The sequence below is a fragment of the Melospiza georgiana genome, chromosome Z, assembly GCF_028018845.1.
Source record: "Melospiza georgiana isolate bMelGeo1 chromosome Z, bMelGeo1.pri, whole genome shotgun sequence".
NCBI lineage: Eukaryota > Metazoa > Chordata > Aves > Passeriformes > Passerellidae > Melospiza > Melospiza georgiana.
The window spans coordinates 42,623,194-42,637,810 of NC_080465.1; the positions used below are offsets into that span (position 1 = coordinate 42,623,194).

The following is a 14,617-nucleotide window of genomic DNA, read 5'->3' on the forward strand; positions in this document are numbered from 1 at the left end:
CTAGGCAAGACCATCCCCTTTCACTCTTGCTGCTATTCATGTTGTGATCAGGTGAAAAATTAAAACTGTTTTACCTATTGTGCCCTTCCACCATGACAAACACCTCTGTTTTTCTTTCCTGGATCCATTGGTGCAAGGGTAGTGATTGGTCCATGATGTTTAAAAGGAGCCAGTGGGTTCTACATCTGTTTCTCTGAGTTAAGACATGGCTACCAGCTGTCCAATAAATTTTTGGGGATATCACATGCATTCATGAAGTCAAATGGACTCTCAGACACCAGGTCTTACCTCCTCCATGGCTGGATGAGCTCATGTGGCATGAGGTGTGGTCAGATAACTTGAATGTGATTCATGTGTGGTCCTCCTATATCTTTCAAAAAATAAAGTTTTTCACTATGAGAAAGCTGAGTGGTGGAGCAATTTTGAGTACTAACCCTGCAAATGTTCACACATGCATCTGCTGAATTCACTGCCAGGTCAGTAAGGGCTTCAAAGACTGCTGGATAAGGGCCTTTCCTTCTTTGTCCCTACTGTCCAAGAAGTAACTCTATTTCAGCTATCAAACCGTAGAAACATACCAGCGACTTTACTTGCTAATTTCAGAGGATTCCTCTCCCATTCACTTCTGTGTCACCTGGATTTTTCCTGTGTTTATAACACACAATTCCTTTGTTCTCCTTTTCATCTCTATGCTGAAAGGCCATGCTTCCCAGAACAACCACCCTGAGCTCAGCCTTAACAGCAGGTAAGAGGTGGTCCTCTCCCTGCCAGAGCTTGCTTTAGAATGAAAGGAATCTTAACTCCAACGTTGGAAATGAAGAAGATTTTGTTATTAGCTCTCATGTTAATAATTTTGAAAATACTGCCAAATCACTCTGTTCTCTCAGTACTCTCTGAACACAGCTGCATTAGGTGTTAGAGTGAATGGATATATTTCAGATGAAATATTTGTACTGAATTATTAGAGTAGTCTGTATTACAAAATTACTAATAAACATTGCTTCTGGCTCAATTTAGCCCGAACTCAGTGAACCTAACCAGTGGTGAGAAATCAAAAACTCTGAAATACCTGATGAATGAATCTAACTAATCAAGAAGCCCTGCAGGAAGTAGATGCCAGGATTAATGAGCCAGTGGTTTCACCATGCCATGCTGTTATTTCTTCACATAAATGCCCTCAGATGAGATTACCTTTGTCATGAAAAGGAGAAAAGGAAGGTTACATACTTTCAACTGACAAGTTAACTGCCATACCTCCATTACTGCAAGATACATTTTCATGTGCAGAGATTTTTATTCTGAAAAATGAAAATTTAAATACCACAACACAAATTAAACCACATTTTCATTTCTAAGAGCAGCGATCATTACAGCTAGTACAATAATATAATCCATGCTGCAGTGTTGCCTGATCCCTTGCCTTGCACAAACTTTCTTCCCTTATTAGTAATTGCTCAGTGATTGCAATCTCCAGCAGTGGGTAAGAGCAGATTCTGCCTTCCATGGGGATTTAAGCAGAGGAAGAGCGGAGAGAGAGAGTGTCAAAGCATTTCATCAAGAGAGCAAATGAAAGGTTCAGTGACATTATCTTTATGTATATTCCTTAGACATTAGGGGTGATGTTGTGTTTAGAGGAAAGTAGAATTACATGAATATGTGCCGTCGTGGAAATGAATCCGTACATAAGAACATAAATCTCAGTCTACTTGCACACTGGGTGGAACAGCTTAAGGCTAAAATGCACTTCAATATAAGCAAATAAGCCCAGCTTGTGACAGCCCCAGCGCCTGGTGTTACCTACTTAGTCAGTAATAGGCTAATTGTTATTCAGCATAACTATTCTTTCTCAATTTGTATGGAATTCATTCATTTATTTTGATCACTTTACGTGAATGAAGCAAAGCTGTTCATGTTGTTAGATAGAACTGGTTTGTGCTGCTTAATTTTTAGCTTTTAACATCAGCAACATTGAGACTTTATAGGAAAATAATTCAGACAAAGCGTGTAGCATATGTGAGTGAAGCCTGTGGTCTCCTTCCTTCCACCCATGTTAAACACATAAGAGCATCAGCTTAGATGTTTTATGCTACAAAGCTTCAGCAGATGCTAAGGGTACATATAATTTCAAACATCTCCAGGACTCAGAACACAAGGATCTATTGCTATGGAAACAAATCAAATTTGTATCAAAGTTGTGTAGGATCAAAAAGCTTTGCTCATAACCAGGACTACAGTTGCATAGAATATGGAGGAAATGATGGATGTTCTAAGAGTGAGCATTAAGATGAAGGACCTTTGTAAGGTCCCTTTCACAGACCTGCAATGTTCAGTGTCAAGAGTTGGATCTTACAGGTTGTGTCTCAATCCCCTGCCCCCAGCCAGAAAGAGCATTTTTCTCCACCATTGAAAAGCACATCTTTTTTTAAGATCTTCCATATCACACTTTACGACATTCCTACATCATAAAGCTGTCTTGCTTATAGCAATATAAAGCAGCTGTAAAAATTATGTGCTTGTAAACAACCTTCCATACATTTGGAAGAAGTAGAGTGAGATTTGCACTCTTCGGCATGAAGGTGGAGACTTTTCGCCCTCCTGGCAGGCCACACTATGGGGAAGAGAACACAGTGGAACTGGGAAGACCAAGGGACACCCCAGCTGGCTGCTACTCCCCTTGACCTATGCAGGGTCACACAGGTTGCATAGGGAAGCTGGAGGTTCCCCAGCCAGCTCTGCTCCATAAGCTGCCTGTGTGCCCATGCCTTTGATGGCCAAACCAAACTGAACACAGATTTCAATCTCGGAGCCAAGCCAGGCGAGGAGGGGCAGCTGCTCTGCCCGAGGCTGGGCTGGGGAGAGAGGCAGGGCCGGAAGGAGAGACAGAACACGGCGACTTCTTTTCCCAAGTGCTACTGTGGTGTGGATTGTGGTATGGGACCTGTCTTGCCTATCCTAGACTACCTCAGGTGGAGCATCCTGGTTTGCTACAGCACCTGCAGGAGCAGACTCCTGCAGGAGGGCGTAGGGCTCTTTCTTCAGGTGACTCCCAGAGGACTCACTTGTGGTCTGGATCACCAATAATTTATTCTGCTTTTATTTCTCTTTTAAATTAAATATGCATATGTAATATGCACTTTGGAGCGGGCAAGGACCCTTCTGTGAGTGCCTATGGAGTCATGCACTCTCAGGTGTGTAATTAAGAGGTGTGTAATTGATGTACAAGGAGAAGAGATCTTAGTGTATTGCATAAAAGGCAAGGGGGGAAGAAGAAAAAAAGAAGCCCAAACCTGGCTGTATGATGCTTGGCAATGTACTGCATTTCTTTTTCCCACCATATCAAAGTTTGCACGGGGGTAAAGCAAGAGTTCTCTCTTTCATGGGCCTTGCCTTGCCAGCAGTGTGCCCTCATTTCGCATTCCATAAAACTGATCATCTCCCCACTGCCCACCTGCCTGCCCCAGCCTCCTGCTGACCCCCTCTCCTTCATCCCTTGTCCTTCCCTGCATCACCACAGAACTTTTTGTTACTCGCACTTTAAAGGCCAACCACACAGAAAGATTAACAAAAGTTTATTAATCATGAAGTATTAAAATTGTGACAAGTGAAAGGCATCAATGCAAAGTTAAGCAAGCAAACTATCCCCAAACTTGTGACAAAGGACTCAGTGAATACCACAGAAGGAAGTCCTGTCTATTTTTTTTTTTTGCCTGCAGTTGAAGACACCTCTCATATCTCACACGCCACATCAAAATCTATAATTCTTCATATCACATACTGAAAATGATTTTATTTATCCATTCACATTAACTTGATATAAACGTGTCCGGAAAAGTCAAGTAATATGTTTTATATTAGCTCAAACATTTATTAAGTAACCCAAAGTTCAATAAATAAGCACAGACAATAAGTTAAAACATATCACGAATCGACCAGTATGTAACAAGAATGCTTTATCTACACAAAACATCCTATTTCACATCGTTTGTTCATTCCTCCAGTGGCCCTGCCCTGCGGCGGGGTGACCGGCACATGCAGGCGGGCGGGCCGCGGGGCCGAGCCGGGCCGGGCCGAGCCAGGCCAGGCGGGGCGGGGGGCGCGGCGGCGCCTCCGCCGGCGCTGCGGAGGGACAATAGCAGCAGGAACGTAAATAAATGCGTAAATAAAGGTAGGGAGGATCGGCAACTCAACTGTCACGAAATCAAAGATCCGAAAAAGGGAAGCGCTCTTGCGCGCTTTTTTCTTCCCCCTTTTATCCCCTTTGTTTTTTACAAAAAGAAGCTTTATTTTTTTTTTCTTTTTTACCCCATCACATTCGCTGTCGCTCATTAATGCTTAATCAAAATGGATTTGATTCTCTCTGGGGTCTCTCCGTGCCTTTTCGCGAACCCGCCCGGCCGTCCCCCGACGGCGCCCTCGCAGCGGAAGGAGCCGGCGGCAGGTCGCCGCTCCTAAATAAACCATAAAAATCATTAAAACAGAAACAAAAATGCATTTCTTTGCAAAGCCAAAGCCGGGCGGGCGGGCGGCGGGAGAGCCGGGTCGTGGCGACGGAGGGAGGCCGAGCGGGGCTCGGGGCGGCCGCGAGGCCTGCCGCCGCCGGGCGGGGCGGGCCTCGGGGCGCAGGGGGGCGCGGGTGATGCGCGGGGGCACAGGGGGCTTGGGGAGGGTCGGGGGTGTTTCTCGGCCCACAAACCAGTCTGTTGGTGTCTGATTTCAGATCCTGAGTCGACTCCCTGGTAAGTCGGGTGGGGGAAGGCGGGGGCGCGGGGCGAGGCGGGGGCGCGGGGCGAGGCGGCGGCGGCGGGGGCAGGGGTGGCGCGGGGCGAGGCGCCGGCCATTAGGTGAAACTCATGGAGACTGTGTGCTCTAGTGCTTTGCGGCGGAGGGAGGCGATGCTGGTTCCCCGCCACACGTCGCTGCTGTCCGGGGAGCTGCAGAGCTGGGGAGAGCCCGTCACGTTGCTGGGGCCGGGCAGGGAGGCGGGCACCATGCCGGGGAAGGCGGGCTGGTAGAGGTGGGACTGCAGCCCGGCGCCGTTGGAGCCCGCCAGGCTGTTGGAGAGGCCCATGGAATTGGGCGGCGGGCCGGCCGCCAGGCTGCACTGGGACAGGGACTGCGCCATGGCTTGCTGCCGTCCCAGCGCCGGCGGCAGCGGCAGCTGCGACACGCCGGGCATGGCGGCGGCGGCCCAGCGCGTGTCGTTGGCGTGGAAGGAGCACAGGCTGTCCCCCATGGCGGCGGCGGCGGCGGCGGCGGCCGAGGGGAACTGCGGCAGCCCCGGCGTCGGCAGCAGCGTGCCTGGGGCGCGGAACACGTTCGTGGTCTTCTTGCGCTTCTTCCACTTGGCGCGGCGGTTCTGGAACCAGACCTGCGGGCAGCGACACGCTCCGTTAGCCACCACCACCCCCCGCTGCCGGGACCCCCGCCCCGGCTCCCGCCGCCCCCTCAGCCTCGCCCCGCCGGCCATGGTCGCTCTGCACACCCACAGCTCCACGCGCGTCCCCATCACAGGTTAACGAAACCGCTGGAACTTTTTATAACGAAAGCGATCGATTTCTCCGTCCTGGGCAGGAGACTCCAGGAGAGGAACCTGGCCTGCCTACGGCGGGGTAAAAAAAAAAAAAAAAAAAAAAAAAAAAAAAAACCACCAAAAAAACCCCAACCAGTCTACGGCTCTGGGCCTTGCGTGGACGCGCTCCCGAGCCGCCTTCGGAGCGCGGCCGGCGGAGAGCCCTGCCCCGGGCCCGGCCAGGAAACCCTCGCTCGCACCAAACCGCCCGCATTTGGGTTAAAAAAAACCCCAAAAACGTAAACCCAAACCTATAATAACAAAGTCAGAGGTGGTTTAGGTGAGTGGGTGCTCGTGGTGGCACCGTGGCAGGGATGGTTTGGTGGGTCTCCCCGCACCGCTGCCGAAAGCAACCGAGACAGTCGTGAGCCGGGAGAGAGCGCGTCCACCTGGAGTCCGAGGGAGCGCAGTGCCCCATCCTGCCGGATTCCACCCTCTCAGGCTCCACGGGCGGACTGAGAAAGGCGGACGCCAGTTAGCAGGAATGAACGGCCGTGAGGGAGCTAAATATTATATGAATAATCGAAAAATCGCGTTCAATTATGTTTTAGGGTTAATAGTCAAATTGCGGCTACAAAATCTTTTTATGTTTCATGGTTTGTTGATGGTGTAAAGAATCTCCATCAGGTCTGATCGCCTAAGTTCATAGCTACACTGCATATGCTTTTAAAATGTGAATGTTTCCAGTTGAAAACTGGTGCATGACAGATTAAAATGCAAAGAAAACCTGGGGGAGATTTTGAAAATGCACACATGACAACTCTAGAAATATATTAACCATGAGCATTTGGAAACTTTGAACTCCTTTTAAAATGCAACTAGCCTCTGAAAATTATTAATACAACAGTGAGAATCTAATGGAGGTTGGAATCTAAAAACCTACCTTGATGATATCTGCTGTTACAGTAATATAGACATACTGTAAATGTATTTTAAAATATATAGCCCATTTAATTCCCCAGCTATAAACGGGTGAGAGAGAGTGAAAGCGATAGAAAGGGAGACAATATCACTTTTGTTTTTCTTCTTCTTTTTTTAAAATGTTCTTTTTATGTCTTTTTTTTTCTTTTTATTTCTTTTTTTTTTCTTTTAAGAAGCCAAAGCTTTATGAAGATCTCATTGGAATCCAGCAGATGATTAATGTGAAGATTTGGTAGGAAATCTGGAGAGCTGTATTAAAGCTCAGATCTCAGGTTCATTTCGATCAGCCAGCCGTGAACTCTGAGCCGAATTCATTACACTTTAATAGTGCTGGGAGAGGAAGAAAATGCAATTTCTCATTCCATTAGAAAACTAGAAAATACTCTCAGCTTGTCCCCTATTAAGATGTGGCAGGTGACGGGACCATTGTGGGGGACACGGTCAATGGAATTACAGCACATTATTTTTGTTCATATAAAATATTGGAAGGCAAGCCTGACTGTGCAGAAGTTATTTCACTGATTTAGTTTTTATGTAAATAAAATATTGAAAGTTAATTAATCCGTGCTAGAGACTAATGATTATGCTTATTATATTGCATTTGATCGCGTAATTTGCATGATTCTCGCATTGCTGCTTAATAAGCCATTCCAGGTTATAAATAATTCTGAAATTGGTTTCTAATAATGGCATGCTATAAAAAGAATGGTTTTATTACAGCAGCTTGAAAAGCAGAGCAATATCAGATGTGGAATTGGACTCTTGTTTAAGCATCAGCCAGTTTAATAATTATTTAAATGTATCATATACATTAAATACAGATCTAAAATGAGGAAAGTGGTGATTTATCCTAGCATCTAAAACCCTTAAAAACATATACAGCCGCTATAAATTAAGCATTTGGAGCATTCCTAATCAGTGCGGAGCCCATGTACTGAAAGGAATGTGTAGGCTATCTGTTAACTATAAAGAAAACTCTAAAGTACTCGTATGAGAACATAAACTAATTATTATTTAATTTAAATTTGATCAAGGACTAGTGATACATCGGATTATGAAGTAAATATATTAAATTTTTTTTTGCCTTAGATTACATAATGTTAATCATTTTGAAGTGTTAATTAAGAAGGTTATGTTGATCTGATTACTTTTTAAATTACAGAACATTATTGTAAAAAAAAAATTTAAATTGACAGTCTATTAAACTGTTTTTATCAGCAGTCGCAAGCTATTAGCATTGGTTTAAGATTATGCCAAGGCCATTAAAACACTTTGTCTTTCTTTCTACGAATTTCTTTGATGTGCTGTTAGAAAATAACTATTTCCATTTTATATTTTACTTCATTTACCACACTCCTAATATTGAAATTGGTATCATTAACCTTTGGGAAACCCAATAAAGTTTAATAGACCTCGTTTTCTTTTTTTCATAGAGTCAGTTGTCCAATTATATTTTATTTGTGAATCTAATTTCTTTTTTAATTTAAACTAATTATAGTTCTGTGTAGGCTGAGTCAAATTGTTTTACTTTTTAAAAACAGACGTGCTTTTTCTGTCACATTCAAGAACGGAATCTGTTTTCTTTCATAAAATGTTCATTTAGGGATTTCTCTTCACGTGTCTTTATTTAGCTGAGGGTTTTAGCTGTGCTTGCCGATAGGGATTTTGTGACTGCTCTGAAGTGCTTCAGCAGCAGCAGCCCCGGTGCACTGTGCTGAGCCGGGGTGCGCATCCCACAAGTGCCTCTATTGTGCAGCCTGTCATTCCTCGGCATGGACTCTTCTAGAAAGTCGCTACAATAACCTTATGCACAAAAAAGCTGCGTCTGAGCAGTCTAGCGCTTTGCACCTTCTCCCCCTTTACCAAATTTCGTTTACATTTATTTGTCTAAATAGTTTCCTAGTGTCCGGTGTGCATATATATATATGTCTATGTGTGTATATATACGTATTTTAGAGAACAAAGTGCGCCCTAGCTGATGAAGTTACTCACTTCCCCCGCCATTCCCAGACATTATAAAAGCCAGTATGGGGAAAGTCCGAGTCCAAACACAACTGGCTTTTATCGAAGTGCCTTTTTACGAGCCGGTGTGCCTTCCCTCGCACCCCACCTCGGCTGTCAGGGCGGTGGGCTTTGGCGGACGCCCCTGCCCGGCGCTGCCGCGGCCGTGTGGCCATCAGCACCCTGGACAGCGGGGTAAAAGGAGTCATTCCCGGCAGGTCCGGCTCGACTCTTAGCGCCGGGCTATTGCGAGGACTGAGACCATTCTTCTCGGGCTGTCCCTCCCCGGACTCACTCCAGCCGCGGGTGGGGCCGTGGGCTGAGGGAAGGTCAGCCCACGCCCCGCTCGGGACCACCGCGCTGCAGGTGGGTAGGATAGAGGAAAAGGGGACACCCCAAGGTGACACGTCTACGGAAAGGGGAGCGACGCATGTCTGATTTCAAGGCTTTCTGACCAAACTGTTGCACTCAGGGGTGGGTTATTTACCCCGCCGTCGGGCTGAGGTTTGGGGCACCCACCCCGCTCCCCGTTGTGCCTGTCCTCGCCGCCGGCCGGCCGTGCAGCCGTCCATGAGACTGGGGAAGGGCGGCAGGCACTGCGCGGGGGCGGCTTTTCCTACCTGCACCCGGGACTCGGTGAGACCGATGCGCAGGGCCAGCTCCTCCCGCATGAAGATGTCCGGGTAGTGAGTCTTGGCGAAGCTCCTCTCCAGCTCGTTGAGCTGCGCCGGCGTGAAGCGAGTGCGGTGCCGCTTCTGCTTCTGCTGACCCTGCTGCTGCCCGGCCTGGCTGGAGTTCTGGCCACCCTGCTGGCCTTGCTGCTTGTCAGCGTCTTTGGCGCTGACGGCTAGAGAGCTGGGGTTGGATCCCACCGTGGTGATGTCCTCTCCCGGCAGCAGGGTGGTCCCTTCCACCGTGTCCGAGTTGGGAGCCATGTCTCCCGGGTGTCCCCCCGGATCCGAGCCCCCGACGCCCAGCCGACACTTGACTGCCTCCCGGTGTCCCAGCAGCTCGGCCGCGTCTTTCATCCCTGCGGAAGCAAAGGGGCGGCAGTCACTCGGCTGCGGCTGAGCACAGATCCATCAGAGTCCCTCTCCAGCGCACTGAGCTGGAGAGAGACATCCAAGCACCGCCACAGCCTCCCCCCGCCGTCCCCGGCCGGCCGCCCGCCAGACCCGCAGCCCTGCTCGGCTCCACGACACGCAGACAACCCTAGCCCGGCGCGACCCGGGCGGCGGGGAGAAAACTTTACATCGAGCAGCTCCTCTTCCTGCTGAAATAACCAGTTCCCTGCCCGGCCTTCCCTTGCAAGACCAAGGGAAGGGAAGAGGAGGAGAGCAAGTTTTCACGGGTTCAACTTGGGTTTTCCAGCGGAGCTGGTAAGAGAAAGAGACGGAGAGAAAGAAATAAGGCTCGAGCCGCCCTGTTGCCGGGAGCGTTACCTCCCCGCCAGATGCGCGGGGACCTCGGTCAGTCTGGCCGATCTTTCCCCTCTCCTCCTGCCGCTTCTCTAAACAAAGTCATGAATAACCATAAATAGATAGATACAGATATTTCTCCCTGTTCTTTTTCTTTTTCTTTCTTTCTTTTTTTTTTTTTTTTTTTTTTTTTTTTTTTTTTTAAGGAAAAGGAGGGAGAAAAGCAAACGAGTGAGCAAGAAAAGGCCACACAGAACTCAGTAAACACCATCGAGCTCATCTGTCCTAAAATAATAATCATAATAATAATAATGTGTAGGTATGTATATAAAAACTGGGGATAGAAAAATTAAATGATCCACAACTCGCTGTAGATCTACATACACCGTAGGTCGCACTCTCTTCTTTTTTATGTTAAATCAAATTAAACTTTAATACAGTACAATTACTTTTAAAGGAATTAGCCCATTTAGAACGCATTAAGGTAAAATAAGGAACAAATTGTCAATTTCCTGCCCCGGCTTCCTCCCCGCTCGCCGCCGCAGCCGGTGCAGCCGCCGTAGGGCGGGGGGGTGCCGGGGGAAACTCACCGAGACGGGCGTCCAGGAGGTCGGCGTGAGACAGCATCGCGCACCGCTCCAGGGCGAAGGCTGTTCCCCCCCAAATTTTAGCGGCCTTAAGTTATTTAAAATAGATATAAGATATGAGATATATATATATAGATATATATATATATAGATCGTCTAAATGAAAGAAAATTCGGTGTGTGGTTAAAAAGGGGGTCTCTTGCATTATAATGTCCTTTAGAGAGACGGGGAGGTGCTTAACACTTCAATGAACCCGTGAGCAGCTCGGCGCGGGGACCAATCAGGAGGGCAGCCTGCAAATGTCAGCGCCCGGAGCGCCCCGCTCCGCCCGCCCGCCGCCCGCCCGCTGCCGCCGCCCAGGCCTCCCGCCGCCCCGGCCGGCCCGGCCCGCGCCGCGCCCGCGCTCCCTTACCCCGCTCCGCCGCCTTGCCCGCCCGCCTTCGCCTTCTCTCCTTCTCTTCCAAACGCACATTTGCCACGCTCCTCCGCTCCGGGTCGCCCCTGGTTTACCGGCTTTTATCGTTTTTAATGCCTCCTCGGAGCGCAGCCTCTCACCGATCAGTCTCCCGAGGGTCTCGCAAGCTCAGAGCCCACTGAGGGCTGCGAGCGGGGCAGACGGGTGGAGCGGGGTCGGGCAGCGCCGGCCCCGCTGGCCAGCAGTCCCGGGAACCGGGAGCGGGAGCGGCAGGGGAAACTGCAGCCAGGCTTTCACCCACACGAGCCCCGACGGCTGCGGGGCGTCCAGGAAAGAGAACCTTGCCCGAGTTCCCGCAGCGGGCCGTGCTGCACAGGCTCGCCCGGCCCCCGGGGCTGCCCGCTCGGTGCCGAGGCAGAGCGCAACGAGGGGCAAGGGAGCCCAGGACCATGCGTCCCGGCCGCCCTGCCTCCCTGCCCGGGATTTGAACGCCCGTAAGCCCTATTTTTCGGGTAAAGTTTCCAAGTTCGGCTAGCCTACAAACTCAACTTAAAGCAGTAAATAAAGTTAAATGCTTTTTATTTTCCTCTTGAATATATTAAACTACTTGAACAATTTAAAGTGCTTTGCAGAAGTGAAGCGAACCATTTCTAATGTTCTGATTTTTCAAAGCCAGCCAACAACAAAGTTTAGATTAGTAATATATTTCTAACCAGAGTAATTTTCAAGATCATTAGGCATTTATGTAATTAGTGCCAAATCTATAAGCTTTTATTACGATTATTAGAGTAAAATCAGTATAAATTTGTACTAATTTACTACTGTTTAGACTTGGCTGTCAAGCCAAGAGGTTCTTATTGTAAATGATAACTGAGGAAATTAAGTGCAAAATTCTGTACCATTTCTGATCCGCTCCTAAACAATCCGTTTCAATTGTATTTGTAGCAGAACATAATGCCCTTTTAAAGTTATTTGACTTGTATTTTTATTTGCAAAACAAGAAAAATACCCTCTACGCGGGCACAATGAAAACTGATATTTACTACTTCCAGCTTGATTAACATTGATTTTTAATTCAAAAGTGATGCAATTAAGATTATTCATTTAGTGCAAATAAAGCTTCCACCAAAAAGCGAGCCCAGTGAAGTCTATGTTAAATAAAACTGAGCCAATGGCTTTTTTTTCCCGCCATCCAATTGACTTACACGAAACACTGTAAATACTTCATGCGAACAGATGCAAGAGTGGTTTTGTTTGCAGCTCAGATGTGCAGGGGTTTCGGCAGAGACTGAAGGAGACAAAGGAACCGGCCGACCGATCTCTAGGGCAGTTTTGCTGCCTTCTTTTTTTTTCCCTCCTCCCAGCTCAGGCTACATTGATTCAATTCGGCTTTCGAGACCTCGGGATGTTGCGAAGGACCTGGGTGCTCGGGAACGGCCGCTCAGAGCAGGGAGAGAGACCCAGAGCCGGGCCACAATTTAGCCGGAGACAGTGGGAGAAAGAAAGCAGATGGAGGTGGGGTGGGAGTTTCGGGATTATTATTTTCCCCCGGCTGGATGGGTGACTACGGAGATAGCACATTTGCTGTGCTTTTTTCCTTTGAAAATTATTCTCTGTGTGCAGCTGTAGGGCAGGAGGGGAAGACCCGGCGGTGGAAACCGCTGGGAGGAGCCCCCCGGCCCGCTGCCGGCGTCGGGACCCGCGGAGCGGAGCCGGCGGAGTCGCTGGGGAGACGGGCCGGCGGCGCGGGGGCGACGCGCAGCCTTTCGTGGCCGCGGGAGCCTGGCCGTGCCCGGGCCGGGGTGAGGCGGGCGGTCAGGGGCTGGCCGGGGCGCCAGGGGCTCCGTTTTAGTTGAATGTATCGGCACAAGTGTGCGGGCGCTCGAGGTGCCCGCAGTCGGCTTCCGCCGAGCGCGCCGCGGGCAGGGTGGCAAGGCGTGCGTGTGCATCTATTCCGTGTTGTTGTGTGTTTCAGGTCGATAAATAAATGTGTAATAGTTAATGTGCAGACACATCAGAGTAATAACAATGGGATGAAATCAAAGGATTATCAATCTCTGTTAGTAACTGCTGAATAACAATGCTGCGGTGTGATTGATAGCGCGCTTCATTTTATGACTTTTCTATTGCTCTTGATTTTTATAGCAGTATAAACAAACTAAATCATTTCTTCTAAGACTTCAGATCGCAATCGTCTTAAGGGAAGGGGGGAAATCAGAGAAGGAAGTCTGCGGGAGAGAAAAGAGCGGACTGGGCTGACACGCGTGTCAGAAAGAAAATGACAATGGGGCACATGTAAAATACCCTAATCACATTCCGCTTTCGCGCACTCCTGTTTTGTCAAGTGCCCGAATTCACCTGGGCAGCGTCGGAGATGTATTTACAAGGATTTTATTCCCCGTCATCTTTCCATTTTTCCAGTGTAGCCAGAAAACTGCCAGTCAACTCCATTCCCTGTTACAATTTACGGTATTCCCCACATGATCATAGGAACTGAAGTTCCTAACAAGGAAAGGCTTTAGCACAATGGCCAAAAATCTTCAGAGTGACACGAGTGTCTTCAGAAATCACTTCAGAGCAAAGTAAAAGGATTTTCTATGACGGATCCAGTGATTTTTCCTCAATAAATAGGTTTTAGATTGTTACACACACGTAGAACTGGAACAAAGGGCAGTACCAGAAAATATATTGGTTGCCCCTAATAAAATTTATTTAGACAGTTTATTTCTCATAAAAAATAGAGATTGAATTTCGTACAGAAGCGCCTGCCAAGAGGCCAGGCACTGGGAGATCATCTCCCCCCGCACCTTCCTTTGCCTTTCTTTCCTTTTCCATCCCGTCCCTTCCTTTCCCTGCCCTGCCCGGCGGAGCCCGGCGGGCCCGATCCCGGGGTCCCGGCCGGGGCCGGCTCTGCCCTCCCCTGGAGGGCCCCCCCGCCCGCGCCAGCCGATCCGCCCGAGCGAGGGCCGCGGGAGCGGGGCGTGCCGCGTCTGGGAGTAATGTAACCCTAATTCTCCAGCGCTGTGACCCTGGTAAAAAAGGGTAGAGAACTTTCCAAACCCCAGAGCTCCCCCCCTCCCCTCCCCGCTAAACTCAAGCCCTGATTGAATGAGGCTGTAATATAAACAAGTGTATTTAACCAATTCTGCTCTGATTTAGAAACAGAACCTTCTTTTATCAGAATAATTATATTTGGACAGAGAAACACAGTAAAATAAGGTTAAACTGCTAAAGTCAGCAGGGTGGCTTGGCATAAATGGCTGATAAGATTTGTAATTTGATATTTTATTTATGTATTTCTTGAGCATCCATCCAGTTAAGCCGGCTGCTGTATGCAGAGCACCGTAATTGGTTTTTACACCCAACAACGCTCACAGCGTTTACCAAATGCAACTTTTGGTTGTTGGCTTGTTCGTGCGGCTTTTTTTTTTTTTTTTATATTTTTTTTCTTTTTATTTTCAGACAGTGGTGCTGAAATATCGGATATTATTATTCACATTCCCGCTGTTCAGTGCTGCATTGTAACATTGTTCGCTTTAATGAGAAGCGCCTCCCTCAATAATTAACGACCTCACATTTCCTCTTTTCTTGCCTGATGAAAAGAATCAATTTTAATTCATTGTAAATTACAGCTATGCTTTTGAGTGTTATTTGCTTACTTTTCCACATCGACATACCCTAAACACAAATGACAAATCAAACTATA

At 48.1% G+C, this 14,617-nt stretch overlaps 1 protein-coding gene across 1 annotated transcript; it reads right to left on the reverse strand.

The window, feature by feature from the left end:
* Nucleotides 1-4,837: 4,837 nt before the first annotated feature.
* Nucleotides 4,838-10,536, reverse strand: OTP (orthopedia homeobox). The gene is made up of 3 exons (XM_058044414.1): nt 10,500-10,536; nt 9,112-9,521; nt 4,838-5,368 (listed from the first exon to the last, which is right to left on the reverse strand). Exons 1-3 carry the CDS (start codon nt 10,534-10,536, stop codon nt 4,838-4,840), a joined length of 978 nt encoding a protein of 325 aa, XP_057900397.1.
* Between the last annotated feature and the right edge of the window lie 4,081 nt (nt 10,537-14,617).